Raw genomic sequence first — 15,739 nt, forward strand, 5'->3', positions numbered from 1 at the left:
GGGGGAGGAGCTCTGTGCAAAAATGGAGGCAGGGGTGAGTTTTAACAGCATCTGTGTCAACAGATGCTTCAACTCTAGGCCTTTAGGCCCTTAGGGGAGGGGGAAATTATTCCAGGAGGTTGGCAGTAGGGGAAGTTCTGATAAATTTTTCAGAATGTGGCTGTCAAGGAGATGAGCTGGGTGCAGGTGGCTCACCCTTGTAATCCTAGCTACTCAGGAGGCTGAGATCTGAGGATCGAATTTCGAACCAGCCCAGGCAGGAAAGTCCATGAGACTCTACAATTAACCACCAGAAGACATGAAACGGCACCGTGGCTCAAGTGGTAAGTGCCCGCCTTGAGCTGAAGAGCTGAGGGACAGTGCCCAGGCCCAGAATTCAAGCCCCACGACCGCCCCCCCCAAGAAGATGATTGTTTCTAGTTCCAGCTGTTTTCCATCACTGGAGACTTTAAGGTGCCTTTTCAGTGGCTCTGGAATAGGATTTGGGAAACACTGACATTATGGCATGCTTTTACTTCTTTGGCCATAGTAGCCCCAGAGTCAGGGCCTTTGAATAGTTTCCAGTGCTCTTCTCATTCCTCAAGGGGTTGAGAAATGCTGGGCTTACTCCTTTAGCATTTAAGGGCTCAGCTTAAATGTTACCTTAGCTGTTCCTGTTTAGTTATTTTGTGCATTAAAAGAATGAAGTCCTCTCTCCTCTTAATTTCCTGTTACTGCACCTGTGCAGACTTCCCCTTCCCACCCAATTTGTTTTCTCACATCTGAGATGAAATTAGACATAGAGAAAGGTGTAACACTGGAGTTCGATATTTTCAAGTAGTTTTTAATGTTATCTGTTATAAGTCTTTGAAATTCCATTTTTGATTTAAAAAATACCAGTTATGATCGAAGGTCATATAATCTATTCTCAAGCTAATTTATTAAAGGCCTTTAACAATGTGTATGTATTTCATGCTATCTGTAAATAAAGCACTATGAGGATTGCAAAAAAATACTAGTTATATAATAATTGTACTGTCTATATCAGATTTCTTTGGTAGGGTGCAATCTAATAGTAGTTACAAATTTTCTGTGTCTTGCTACTCCTTGTACTTTGTTCATTTTCATCTGCCTTAATTGGACAGATTAATATTGTGTCCCAAGTAGAAATGTGCAACACATCTCCGAAAATCCAAGAGGTCTAAAGAGGAGCCTGGGTTACAGATTCTATGCAGCTGCCATGCATTATTCATAGCTACATCAACCATATAGCTCACCAATATTGAATACCATTTCTTGCTTCTCAACCTCACTCTGTACTTAGAAATAATTTGATCCATTTTACCTACACCTTTCCTGCATTCCTCATATAATTTCACTATGGATGGTTGACTTACCTGAGGGATCTCTTCACCATCTGCGAAACAACTTATCTCATTGACTGGTTCTATGCCTACAGCATTTGAGCACAGACTGATAATGCCATCACCATGCCAACGACACAAAATTATCTCATCACTTTCTTCCACTCGGAAATCAAAATACCCCCTCTTCATTTTTTTCATATGTTCTGCATTCATAAGTGGGCATTTTTCAGTCCTGTTCTCACGAATGGATCCTGTTGCCCTCACCCCTTTCTTTTTCAAAGCTGACATCAATTTGACACTGGTAAAGAAGCTATCAAAACACAAATGATAGGGATATTGACCTCTCTCTAAAAGAACATCAGCAAAGTTCATGACTAGATTTCCACCAAGCCCAAGGTCAAGATCCTTATCTGTCTCCATAGTTGATTCTTCTTGATAGGGCTCAAACCAAACCAGATAACCCTGGGTGGTTGTACCACACCAAATTTTGTAGCCAATTCTAAGAGGCTTTCCATTCAGGAATTGGTCACTATCAAAGCATTCACACATTGATTTGTCAAAGCAATAGTATTCTTCTAGGGGAGCATACAAGAGGAAATTTTTATTCATTTGTTTTATGAGAGGCCTCAATTTAGAAAACTTATCTTTTTGGTCTAGGTGACTATTATCTGCAAAATGCAGGTATGAGAAGATCAGTTCAAATCTCTCCCTTCTAATTGCATCTCTAACCAGGTTCTGGTCAGCATCAGAAATTTCCCAATACAGTCCCCTTCTGGGGCGCCTTACAAATCCACTCCAAAGCAGGACACCAAACACACACCGCATTTCCTGAACTGTGACTTCCAAGTTGACATTTTTCTGAGAAGCGTAATTGTTAGTTTCATTGACAATCAAGTTGAATGTTTCATCATCAAAAAACAATTCAAAGAGTTCTACTGGGTTCAATTTCTCACTCTTGAGGTTCAAGAGTCCAGAGTCCAGTGCTGACCAGCTTGGGAAGTTGGATTTTAGGTCTCTTTTAGTCCAGCTTTTCTCTGAGACACTTGACACCTTTAGCTTCTTCTGTAAAGGCTGCAACTCAGGCTCAATTTCTTCCTCTACCTCTGAGTCATCAGAAAATGCAAGGCCTTGGAGCAGTTCACTCACTCGAGCTTTGTCTTTTTTTCTCCCTTTTCGAGTAATGTCTCCTGCTGCATACTGCAAGGATGCAATGTGCATGCGCGCCCACGAGTCACGAGGAGGGTGACGATCCTTCAGAGTGTTCACATTTGAGACTGTCTTTTCAGTAGTACTACAAGGTATGTGGGGTGTACAATCTCTGGGAAAGGAAAGGAAAAAAAAACATATGCTACAAAGATCCTTAGTCTTACTAGGTGCCGGTGGCTCACACCTGTAATCCTAGTTACTCAGGAGGCTGAGATCTGAGGATCATTGTTCAAAGCCATCCAGGGCAGCAAAGTCCATGACATTCTTATTTCCAGTTAACCCACCCCCAAATTGGAAGTGCAGCTATGGCTCAAGTGGTAGTGTGCCAACCTCGAGCAAAAAAGCTCAGAGATAGTGCCCAGGCCTTGAGTTCAAGCCCAAGACCATCACAAGAAAGAAAGAGAGATGGGAGGTGGGGAAGAGAGATAGGGAAGCAGGGAAGGAGGAAGAGAAGGAAGGAAAGAAGGAAGGAAAGAAGGAAGCAAGGAAGGAAGGAAAGAAGGAATGAAGAAAAGAGAAAAATTCCGGAGAGATTACAATTTCTCTATTCTTTTTTTTTTTTTGGTTTGCTTTTGGGTCTGGTTGTGGGGCCTGAACTCTGGGCCTGGGCGCTGTCCCTCAGCTCTTCAGCTCAAGGCTAGTACTCTACCACTTGAGCCACAGCGCTACTTCCGGCTTTTTTCTTTTTGCTTATGTGGTGCTGAGGAATCGAATCCAGGGCCTCATGCATGCAAGGCAATCGCTCTACCACAAGTTCTCTATTCTTATCTATTCTATCCATAGGGAAGACTTCAGCTAAACTTAACATTACTAGTTTCTCCTCACCTCTCATTCATTTCTCATGACCTAAGTAATTAAATACAGAAGGGCTGGGAATGCGGCTTAGTGGTAGAAACAAAAACGTGAAACAAAACAAAAAAGCCACATAAACAAAAAAAGCCAAAAGTGGCACTGTGGCTCAAGGGGTAGAGTGCTAGCTTTTAGCAGCTCAGGGACAGTACTTAGGCCCTGAGTTCAAGCCCTAAGTTGGCAAAACAAGAAAACCAATAAATACAGAAGAAACGGGGCATCCTTAGCATATCTTCCCCCTCTGTCTTCTTTACAATGCAGATAGTCTATGCCTCTTTTGCCATAGCTTGGTCCTGTGCACTGTCCCTCAACTCTTCAGTTCAAGGCTAGCGCACTACCACTTGAGCCGCAGTGCCACTTCCAGCTTTTTCTGTTTATGTGGTACTGAGGAATCAAACCCAGGGCCTCATGCATGCGAGGCAAGCACTCTACCACTGAGCTACCTTCCCAGCTACCTTCCCAGCCCCCAGTCTAACTTCTATCAGCACTGAGTTCAGATTTCTAGGTCCATCTGTATTACTTCCCTATTCCCATCTTCTGATTCTTTTTCATTTTCTTTTTGTTGTTGTTGTTGATGTTGGTTGTGAGTCTTTGAACTCAGGGCTTAAGCACTGTCCCTGAGCTTTTTTGCTCAAGGCTAGTGCTTTCCCACTTTGATTATAGCTCCACTTCTGGTTTTCTGGTGGTTAACTGGAGATATGAATCTCACAGACTTTCTTGCCCAGGCTGGCTTTGAACCACAGTCCTCAGAGCTCAGCCTCCTGAGTAGCTAGGATTATAGGTATGAGCCACTGGTGCCTGGTTTTATTTTTATTCTTATAGGCATTGTAAGTCATACTTTCAGTTACCAACAGTCATGCAGATTCCTATTCTTAGTTACAACTGCATGCTATGTTACTCAAGTGGTAACTCTTCCTTTAGTGGAGTTTAGCTCAGTCCTTATTAGCTTAATGAAAATTTCATTTTTTCTTCTTAAACTTCAAAGTGCTTCTGTTGTAAAGGCTGGGAGGTAACTCGGTGGTAGAGAGCAGGGTGAGGTCCTAGGTTCAATCCCTAGCACTAAATTAATCAATACATTTTCTCTTTTCGCTGAGGTTTAGGTCCCTGTTTTCCTAAGATGAACATTTATGTCAACAATGGGAGTCTTCACTCCCAGCCCTGCTCTTTAGGCTAATTATATCATCTTGTTTCCTTCTCCTCTTTCCTCAAGTCAAGAGAAGTTAATGGCCTCACAAGAAGCCAACCCTCTGCTTGCGATTTGATTCTTCCCTTTTACCTTTAGTAACACAGTACATTTCTGTCTATGATAAACATTTTTGAAGAGCCTACTTATTATAATTATTTTCTTTCACCAGCTACTTTTCTTTTGATCTGTTTCTTACTTAGTTCTCCTGATGGAGTGTGAAAGTAGTCTACTTATCCTCCCTAAATCCTCTTCCAGCTCTGATACTTAACTGTCATGGCAGATTCACCTGCAGCCTTTACTGTAAATTCTCTGCCTTCTGGCTTTTCCATTTACACCTCTCATAAGGGAGCCAAGCAGACTTGGGGTATGGCTCAGGTAGTAGAATGCTCACCTAGTAAATGTAAGGTCTCAGGACAGGCAAAACATACATATATATAAACATGCATGCATGCATACATACATACATAAGCATATATACAAGAGTGGTCAATAGGACAGAATGGGTCAGTCGAGGACAGGACTGTTGGAGTTAACTGAAGGCCAAATTTAGATTTTTCCTAATTATTATATACTGATAGGTCACCATCCTGGCATGGAATCGCCTAGGATCACAGAAGTGAGAGTGTCAATTATTTAGTATTACTCAGGAAAGCAGGCTTGACTACCTGGTTTCTCTGGCTCCATTCCAATTTCTTCTTATATCCACAGGATTTGATTCAGTCAGGACCAAAGACTCACCTACTGGGACTTCCTGAGGTCTTCTCACCTTGTTCCATTTCTTCAGAAGCATCTTGTTCTATATTAAGCAAACTATCTTTAGTTATAACTTATTCGGAAACAATATTTGTTATTTAAATGTCATCTATTTCATGAATTTATATAAAAAACAATCCCTAAGGTAAGAAATAGTCTAAATTAATTTTTAAAAAAATCAACAGGTAGCCAGGTGCTGGTGGCTCATGCTTGTAAATCCTACCTCCTCAGGAGGCTGAGATCTGAGGATCACAGTTCAAAGCCAGCCCAGTCTGTGAGACTCTTATCTCCAACAAAATACTCAGAAAAAGCCAGAAGTGGTGCTGTGGCTCAAATGGTAGAGCACCAGCCTTGAGCAAAAGAAGCTCAGGGACCATGACCATGCCCTGAGTTCAAGCCCCAGGACTGGCAAACAACAACAGCAACAACAACAAACAAACAGATATCTTGGGTTTCAGTACTACTATGAAATATGGCACAGTACAGGAAGATAGAAAGACTGACTAGGGTATCAGAGACCAGTTGGGACAAGGGTCTTAAGGAAAGTTAAAAAGTGATGGCCTTGTTCACACTGAAGAGAACTTCCTCTGAGGTAGAAGGATTGGGCAGAGGCAGTCACAGGGTTTCCAAGTATGAAGGGCTATCTGGAATGACAAGTTATATGGAACTGTGGATGAAGAAGAAGATGATGCAGAGGTATCACTTAGGGGAATTAGTGGAAAGAAAAGAATAGCCAGAGAAGGTCAAAATAATTAATAACCAACCCACCAAATACTGTTTGGAAAAGTGGGGAGGAGGTAGGAGAGGAATGGGCATATGGTAGGAGGGATGAATTTGTTTAAAGTGCAATGTGTGCATGTATGGAACTACGACAGTGAGTTAGCATTCAATGTGATATTTGCAAATGTATGCTCATTACAAATGTATGTTTGTATATGTAATAATTATGTGTCAATCCAAAAATAAAATAATAAAAAAGTATCAATAACCAAGGCAATGAGCAACAGAAGATAATGTGATTGGGAAGGATGCAAAATGGTAAGGGCTGAGAAGAGTTTGGAGGCAGAGGGCAGAAGAAAGGAAGGGAGTGTGAAGACCCAGAGAAGTGAAGACTCCAAGGCCAAGTTCAGGGACAGTGATTAGAAAAGAAGAGCACTCTTACTCATCAGGCTGGCAACCTTCTCCTGAGCTGAGTTCCCATAGAGGTGTCTCTGAGTCAAACTCAGGCGTGGCCACTCCTCTGGGGCAAAAGCCTGGGGTGCTTCTTCTCCAGTCTGTGCTGACATCTAAAAGGCAAAAAATGACCCATTAGTTTTCACTGTGACAGGGGTCCAGTTATGAAAAGTATTGAGTATATTACTAGACCAGTGGTACCGTAACTAATGACATTTGTAAATTTGTTGGAGGTGATGCTTATCACCAGCTCATGCCAATACCATTCAGAGGATGAGGCTAGATATTAGGTATCATGCAATGCATGGGAGAATCCCCAATCTTTCCACTCTCCTTCCCCACCCGTACAGCAAGGTGCCCCATATCCTGCAGAACTTCTGAGTATCTATTGAACCAAACCTACAACCAGTACACATTGGCTGTACCTAAGTCTAAGAATCCTGACAATTTTTATGGGATGATATTGGGGAAAAAAAAAAAAAGTAAGAGTACTCTAGAGGAAGAAGCTTACATGGAAGAAAGATATTGTCACAGAAGCTGAGTCACTGGAACTGTGGTTCTCATTGTTTTCATACTATTTTCTACTAAGGTTGATGAGCATTTCAGTGCAATATTACAATATAGCACATACAGTTAAACTGATTACAAATATATAGTGGAAGAATTTTGAAACTCCTTTTAACAGAACTGGAACTTAATGGAAATGAAGGAATCTCACTGAATCTCATTAAAAAAGAGTAGTTCAAAATATTTTATAGGGCCGGGTGCTGGTGGCTCATGCCTGTAATCCAACTACTCACGAGTCTGAGATCTGGGGACTGCAGTTCAAAGCTAGCCCAGGTGGTGAAGTCCATGAGACTCTTATCTCCAATTAACTGCCAGAAAACCAGAAGTGGCTCTGTGGCTACTCAGAAGGCTGAGATCTGGGGATTATGGTTCAAAGCCAGCCCATGTAGGAAAGGCCATGAGATCTTATCTCCATTTAACCGCCAGAAAAACAGAAATAGCGCTAGCTTTGAGCTGAAGAGCTCAGATACAGTGCCCAGGCTGAGTTCAAGCCCCATGCATGACTGACAAAAATATAAATAAATAAAATTACACACACACACACACACACACACACACACACACACATTGTAGCTAGCTATGTGTGGTGGCTCTTGCCACTTGGGAGGCAGAGACTGGATGATTAGTTTGAGGTCTCCTCCTCCCCCACACCCCGGCAAAAAGTTGGTGAGACCTCATTTCATCTAGTAGGTTGGTCATGGTGGTATGTACCTGTAATGCTAGCTACACAAAAGCAGTATGAGGCTAGCCCTGGGCAAAAACACAAGACCTCTGAAAAATATCCAAAGCAAAATAGACTGGGTGAGGGCAGGGGTGGATGTAGCTCAAGTTGTGGACAGCCTGCCTAGCAAGTGTAAGGCCGAACTCAAACCCTAAGTACTGCCAAAAAAAAAAAAAGAAACTGAATATTTTGATAAGGAAGACATGTGTTGTTTTTTTTTTTAAATCTCATCACTGTCTTATCCTCCTAACAGAACTACTTTTATAAAGAAAAGCTTTCCTCATTTAAATAGTATCATCATTCTGTATCGATATGTAATTTGACACAAAGTGAACTTAGAGAAACCATGCCATCAGCAAGGCTTTCAGGTGAGGAGTGTGGGCCAAGAGAAGGGCAGAGCACAGGTCTAGAAAGAAAACTGTTGCCATTAGGCCATCGGACTCACCTGGACCCTAGGTGGGTTAAACTCAGTCAGTGCGGCCTCATTTCTGGAACTTTCTTCCTGGGCAAAGGTTGTTCCCTGGGGAGTAATCCCTAGAAAGAGAGGAGACAAAGGCCCTGAGTGACTGGCCTTTAGAAGTGTCCTTTGTTTGGGATTAGCCCCCCAAAAGGAGTTCCTTAACCCTCCAAACTAAGATGCAGATCTTATTGTCCAAGATAGCGTATTGAGTCCCATGGTTTCCCTTATTTGCAATATCTAGTATATGTATGAGTCAAGCGGAAAAGGTCAGATAATGTGATGTCAGGAAAATGAACCCTTAGATATGTATTTTAATGTTTTTTCTTTCATGCATGTGTTTCTAACGAATTTATAAGATTATCTCTTTGTTGCTTTGTATGTCCCTCCCCCACAGTATAACCCCTGCTTTCAATATATTTGATGTCAGTATAACTTGTGGAGGAGATGGGGAAAAACCAGTTGTTTAAAGATACAGGTGGACCTGATGCAACAATGAGAAGTACTAGTTGTCATGTCCAAAACGAACTTTACAACGTCGGTGGGGGGGGGGGGGGGGGGGGGGGGGAGGGAGAAGGATGGGATGGGGGGGGGAGGCTGGGAAGTGATGTGAAGGGTAAACAAAGGAGGAGGCTGCAATGCTTGGTAAGAAATGTACGCATTATCCTGCCCATGCAATTGTAACCCCTCTGTACAGTATTTTCACAAATAAAAAAAAAAATACTTCAAAAAAAAAAAAAGATAGCGTATTGAGACTGCCTTCATACTGTCAAAAATTCTAAAATTCTAAAACTCTGGTGTCTTTTACCTTCCAAACTCGATGGAGTTGATGAATTTATAAGGGGCCTTACAGTGATTAGCTTTTGCATACATAAAGGAAAATTAAAATAAAGATAAAGGAGGATGATGGTGGTGATAAGTACTTTATTTTGAATAGTATAGCACAAAACCCACAAAAGTCTACTTTTGAACTACTCTGATTTGATCTCTTTTTCTTTTGCTGGCTATGTTGTAGTAGCTGTTGTTTTTGTATAGACATGTAACAGAGAAAGAATAGTTTGGGTCAAATGTCAGGAGCCTTAACTTTTAGAAGTACCTTTGCTTCTGTTGACCCTGGGTGAGTTGTTTTGAGTGTTGATCTTTCTAACTATTAATTGAGGGCACTGGAGAAGACCTTAGAATTATGATACTGTGTGATTCCTTGTGTTTTTAAAGCTTACTTAGATATAGGGATGAACAAAACTATATAACTTAATATTGATCAAAGAACATAAACTTTTTGTTATGAATAAGTTCTGGAGTCTTAATGTATAGTACAGTGACTACCTTGAATTTTTTTTTTTTTAGATAAGGTCTTACTATGTTGTCCAGACTGGCCTTGAACATCTTGGCTCAAGCAATCTTATCTCAGTTTCCCAAGTACCTAAGACTATAGGCATGTGTTACAATGCCTAAGCTTCATACTTGAAATTTGCTCTGAGTAGATTTCAAGTATTCTCAAGATGCACACATAGTAACTGTAAGATGATAAATATGTTAAGTGCCTTATAGTATTCATTCTACAAAATGTACACAAATATAAGAAATAACACTTGAGGCCATGATAGCACATCTATAATTCCAGCATTTAGGATGCTGAAGCAGGAGGAATACCAGTTTGAGGCCACCTTATGTTAAGTGAGTTCCAGACTGGTTAGTATATAGTGAGACCCTGTCTCAACTCTCCTACCTACAAGGAAAGAAGGAAAGAAGAAAGAAAGGAAGGAAGGAAGGAAAGAAGGAAGTAAGGAAGAAAGGAAGGAGAGAGAGAGAGAAAAAAAAAGAAAGTGAATAAATGAGTAAGTTCTGGAGTCTTAATGTACTTTTCTTTTGTTTTTATCTAAGGTCTTATTATGTTAAACTCACCCTCTGCACTCACCATTCACTTCTTGGGGGAGCTGTGGAGGTTCACATGTCAGGGTGGTGATCCCAGGCAGGATATGGAGGCTCTGACATTCCAAAGAGGCCCCCTGATATTCTGCTACCACTAAGTGCATGTCCTGTCCTTGAATGTAGAATGATGCCTGGAGACAAGAGTTGTACCTTGAAAAAACATCCTGGTGGAAACTAGAGCGAATAGCAGTTAGAGACATCCCCAAGGAAACACTGAACAAGCCCTATGCAACCCTTTAAGGAAGGAGTGAGTAGAACAGTCATACATCCCTTTGGCAAATAAAGACTACGTGTCCACTAAAATTGGCCCTATTCTATATGTGGGAATTCAGCACCAAGCAGGGTAGAAAAGATAAGTAAGGTTCCCTGCCCAGGAAAAGAACTGCAAAAAGTCAGGTGAACGTCTAAACTAGAGTGGGAAGGTGGCTCAGTGGTAGAGTGCTTGCCTTGCATGCCTGAGGCCCTGGGTTCAATTCCTCAGCACCACATAAGCAAAAAGAAAAAAAAAAGCCGGAAGTGGTGCTGTGGCTCAAGTGGTTAGATCGCTCGCCTTGAGCTGAAGAGCTGAGGGACAGCACCCAAGCCCAGAGTTCAGGCCCCACGACTGGACCAAAAAAAAAAAAAAGTCTCCTACCAATTACTTAGTTGTCATGGAAGGGAAAGTAATAATTTTCTAGTGAAGAAATCTGATAAGACCTCATCAATAATGGGATAAAACATTACTCCTGAAATGATGGACTGAGGAGAATACAGTATCACCTGTGAGGTAGATATTCTAGGCAAATCGCACATCCTTGGATCTAATCTGCAGAAAATATAAACTGAATTTGAAACACTGGCATGGGCTTCAGGCCACTGAACAGATGCATAGAAACCAAAAAAGACAAAGCAACTAAATGGAAAATGTAATGTTGGGTTATGTCCTGGATCAAAAGAAAAACTGCCATAAAGAACACTATTAGGATAATATGGCAAATTTTTGACAAGGATTACTATTCTATAATAGTATCAGGACAACTTTATTTAATGCCCCTAAACTTGATGGTTGTACTCGGCTTGTGCAAGAGAATATCCTTGTTCATCAGAAATACACACTGAAGTATTTAGAGGTAAAGGAGAATAATGCCTGCTATTAGCTCTCAAATGGTTCAGGAGGAAAGTAGGTGAGTGTGTGTGTGTGTGTTGTATGTGTGTGTATATTGGCATATGCATGGAAAAACAGAGAGATTCAGTATGGGCTGGGTTACATGGTGCACATCATGAAATGAAACAAATGTTACCAACTGAGGATCTTGGGGAAGACATAGGAATTCTCTATATTATTCTCCTCACCCTTTTGTTAAGTTATATATTATTTCAATGTATTTCTTATGCATCACCATACCTGTCCTGTGTGTGCCTGTCCTGTGGCTAGGTTCTCCAATACTGTCACTGCCTGCTCTCCACTTTGCAGACAATCCATCTGCACCCAGGCCTGAAGCTCCTTGGGCAGGATGGTCAGGAACTGCTCCAGCACCAGCAGCTCCATGATCTGCTCCTTGGTGTGCATCTCTGGTCTCAGCCATTGGTGACAAAGTTCTCGGAGCTGGGCCAGAGCCTCCCTGGGCCCAGATGCCTCTTGATAACAAAACTGCCGGAAGCGCAGACGGCAAAGCTCCTGCGTGTGGGTGCTGCTCTCCTGTGAGTGGTATGCCTGCTCCCAGGAAGAATCTTCTGCCTTCACTTTCACAAGATTATCTTCATTTTCACAAGTGGAATCTGGCAAATCTTCAAACATGTTGAGCTCAGAAGCTAGAAGAAGGCTCACTAGGCTGAAGTCTATGCTTCAGTAATGTTTTTCCAAAGGTACATCTAAAGTATAATAATTTATCATAATTACAAAAATAATAAGTTTCAAAATTCTATTCAGTATGCTTAATGCTTGTGTGTGTATGTGTGTGTGTGTGTGTGCGCGCACACACACACACACACACATGTGCATGCCTGCACTTGTGTTTGAACTCAGAGCCACTAACTCTTATTTGGCTTTTTACACTCTTAGCTGGTACCCTAACACTTGAGCCATATCTATACTTTTGACGTTTTACTGGTTAATTGAGGATAAGAGTCTCTCAATCTGTTTGCAAGGTCTAGCTTCAAAATAAGATTCTTCTTTTTTTTTTGGTCCATTGTGGGGCTTGAACTCAGGTACTGTCCCTGAGCTTTTTTGCTCAAGGTTAGTGCTCTACCACTTTGAAGTATAGTGCTACTTCCTCAAACCATGATGAAGTTTTTTATTGTAAAAATACTATACAGAGGAGTTACAGTTACATGAGCAAGGTAATGAGTACATTTCCTAATAAGCATTACCTCCTCCTTTGTTTTCCCCCTACCATCCCTTCCCTCCCACCTTCACAACTATATTCTCCTCTCACCCCCCACCTCAAACCATGATTCTTAAATCTTGTCTCCTGAGTACTTTGGATTGTAAGTGTGAAACACAAGTGCCTGAAACATACTTATATGTGTTATGTTTGTCCCCATTGGAGGTCATGCTCAAAAGCTGAACTTGTGCTGGGCATAAGTGGCTCATACCTGTAATCCTAGCTACTCAGGAGGTTGAGATCTGGGCATCGTGGTTCAAAGCCAGCTGGAGCAGGAAATTCTGTGAGACTCTTATCTCCAATTAACCACCAGAAAACTGGAGGTGGTGTTGTAGCTCAAGTGGTAGAGTGCTTGTCTTAAGCTGAAGAGTTGAGGGACAGTGCCCAAGCCCAGAGTTCAAGCCCGAGGACCAAAAACAAACAAAACAAACAAAAAAATTGAACTTGCTAGCCTTTCTATAAAAGAAGTGAATCACAAGTACTTCTTAAACACTAAAGGTGTTGAACCCAGTGGTAAGAGGATGCAATACATGAGAGAGAAAGGTTAACACTTGGTTAGCCAAGTGTACTGGAATATTTTAGCACTTGGGAGGCAGAGTCCAGCCTAGGCTACAAAGTGAGACTATGTCTCAAAGAAAGGAAAAGGAAATGGAATCTCAATCTATAACATCATTAAAAGAAACTCATCCATTATCTATTTCTCCATTTCTTTTGCTGTCATGATCTTCCATATATTTAAGCTTATACCAGGTTCTATCACTGGGTCCAGTTTTTTTCCACAAAATGCCTTACAGCTATTCTTTCCTTTTTGTTCTCTTATTATCCTTTCTATTCACTATTGCAATCATTTTTTGTGTGATATTCTTGCTTAACCACCCATCATTGAATTAATATTTCCTAAAAGCAAATACTGGCCCCATTCATTATACCTCCGGAGAGCATGAAATATCTGTTTGGTATTTGTCCACTTTCCTGGCATGGAACTCCTTAAAATCTTCAGAGTAGTTTGTTTTTGTAGTCTAATAACTGATTGCTGGTGGGCAAGTAGGTGGTTTCTGGACAGGAGCTGATCACTGAGTATGACACCAAACCAGGATTACGAATTGGGACTTTCAGCCCTCACCCCCAAAATCTGGGGGCGGGGGAAGAGGAATGGAAAGGTAGGCTGATAAGCAATGAAGAGTGATTTAATCAATCAGGCTTATGTACTGAGGCCTCCATAAAAATAAAAAACGGATAGGGTTCATGGAACTTTGAAATAGCTGGTCATGAAGAAATTCCTGGAGGTTGGTCCCTTCACAGAGGGCATGGGAGCTGCACACTCCTTAACTTTGCCCTATGCAATTCTTCATCTGTATCCTTTACCCTACTACATCAGTAAACATGTGTTTTCTTGAGTTGTGTGACTTCAAGAAAGAGGCTGTAGGAATCCTGATTTCTAGCCAGTTGGGCAAGCACAGGTAAAATAACCTGGGGCTGACAACTGACACTGGAAATTGGAGGCAGATTTGTGCAGCTAGGTCCTCAACTTATGGGTGTCAGGGATACCCTGTGATGTCCTAGGAAAAATTAACTGTTGCTGGTGTGTGGGGGGGAAATCGCTACACTTGAGAATACATGCATCTTCTGGGAAAATGACTGTGGTGTAACAGCAGAGAAAAAAGTCTGTTTCTCCTATAGACAAGTTAAACTCTCCAGGATCTGCTATCTACTGGCTTTTATTTGGCTGTTATTCAGCACCTCAATATTTTCCAGGCATAAAGCTTTTCTTTTCTTACCTTGAATAAAATCATGGTCTTCCCAAATATCTCATGTCACGGCCACGATGACTAACTCAAGGTTTTCCCATTCACTTTGTACTTCATAGCCAGGACCATCTTTTAAATGCAAATTCAGTGCAAAAGGTTATGTAGGGCATAACCTTCTCTGGCTACCCTCAAACACATGGATAGAAGGGGACAACTGTTCTGTCTTTTATGCCACACGAGTGACCATGTGGCGTTTCCACGGGAAACCGTACCCACTCCTCAGACCACAGAACCACTCTAGCTTGAGGACAGGGGTTTATCTGTTAACAGACTGCACGCCCAGCACGTACCTGGTATTCAACAGATCCTGGTGGGCTCCTGGATGGATGACTTTACCCAGATGTCTGAGATGCTAGGATTCTGGCAGGCGCCCGGCACACAGCAGACGGGTCCGTCCAATTGGTGGCGTCCAAGTGCAGGCGCAGATTACGAGTTTTAAAAAAGAAAAGGGTGCACAACAAAAATGTGGCCGCCGACCTTGTTTAAGGGTCTCCCAGGAACCCCGGGCCGTAGAGTGGGAGGCGCCCGCTGGGCCTCTGCTCGCCCCACACACGCAGTGGAATCTTGTAGCGCCAGGACGTGTCACCAGGGGCTTCGGACAGCCGAGCTGCGGGCTGCGGGGCACGACCTGCAGCGGGAGCGCGAGCTGGAGGCTGGAGGCATTTCTTCCCGCCGCGCCTGCGCCCTAGCAGCAGCTTCCGGACGGGTTCCGCGTCTCTCTAGGAAACACGCCCCCCGTCTCGCTGGTGCACCGGGCGGAGGCAATTGCCGCCCAGCCACTGGCATTTCTTTGCTCGGATTTCCTTCAGATCTGTTTTCGCTTACTCCATCACTACACATTTTTGTAAATCGTTTCAATTAAAATTCTGGACGGAGCCTGGCACTGGTGGCTCACACCTGTAATCTTAGTTACTACCCAGGAGGCTGAGATCTGAAGATCGCGGTTCAAAGCCAGCCCTGGCAGGAGAGACCGTGAGACTCCTATCTCCAATAAACCACCAGAAAACCGGAAGTGGCGCTGTAGCTCAAGTGGTAGAGCGCTCGCCTTGAGCTGGAGAGCTGAGGGACAGCGCCCAGGCCCAGAGTTCAAGTCCCACGACCGACAAAAAAATAAATAAATAAATAAATAAAATAAAAGAGCAAGATTAGCAAGATCACAGATCACTAAAGGTTTTTTAAAGAGCAAAGAAAAATTGAAGAATGTGTGTTTAAATGATGGAGAATTATCAGAAGGAAACATGACTTCAGTGGCAGAACTAAGGTAACACTAAAGAGAGAGAAAGACAAGGGAGAGAAATGATACTTGTTTTACATGTGTGAAAACTCTTTGACTAACTGGGAGCTGGTAGCTGAAAGAGGCTGAAATCTGAGGATCACA

At 42.3% G+C, this 15,739-nt stretch overlaps 1 protein-coding gene across 2 annotated transcripts; it reads right to left on the reverse strand.

Moving 5' to 3' along the window:
* Positions 1–827: 827 nt before the first annotated feature.
* Pgbd1 (piggyBac transposable element derived 1) lies at positions 828–15,018 on the reverse strand. Of its 2 annotated transcripts, none has more exons than XM_013031232.1 (7): positions 14,652–15,018; positions 11,575–12,041; positions 10,177–10,321; positions 8,247–8,335; positions 6,503–6,626; positions 5,326–5,383; positions 828–2,664 (listed from the first exon to the last, which is right to left on the reverse strand). In XM_013031232.1, the coding sequence occupies exons 2-7, from the start codon at positions 11,965–11,967 to the stop codon at positions 1,113–1,115; spliced, it is 2,361 nt and encodes a 786-aa protein (XP_012886686.1). In that variant the 5' UTR covers positions 11,968–12,041; positions 14,652–15,018; the 3' UTR covers positions 828–1,112. The 2 variants fall into 2 exon arrangements, with proteins under 2 accessions (XP_012886686.1, XP_012886687.1); XM_013031233.1 differs by lacking the exon at positions 14,652–15,018 and adding an exon at positions 12,765–12,789.
* Positions 15,019–15,739: the final 721 nt, after the last annotated feature.

This window comes from Dipodomys ordii, unplaced genomic scaffold (genome assembly GCF_000151885.1).
Source record: "Dipodomys ordii isolate 6190 unplaced genomic scaffold, Dord_2.0 Scaffold138, whole genome shotgun sequence".
NCBI classification, from domain to species: Eukaryota; Metazoa; Chordata; class Mammalia; order Rodentia; family Heteromyidae; genus Dipodomys; species Dipodomys ordii.

Bases quoted from the DNA above. Each gene is read 5' to 3' on its own strand.
- Pgbd1 (XM_013031232.1), bottom strand. From the start codon at position 11,967: ATGTTTGAAGATTTGCCAGATTCCACTTGTGAAAATGAAGATAATCTT. The intron at 6,627-8,246 runs GTGAGTCCGATG...TTTGCCTTTTAG, and splicing joins TTAACCCACCTAGGGTCCAG to ATGTCAGCACAGACTGGAGA. The intron at 2,665-5,325 runs GTGAGTCTTTGG...TTCCTTTCCCAG, and splicing joins ACCTCAGGAAGTCCCAGTAG to AGATTGTACACCCCACATAC.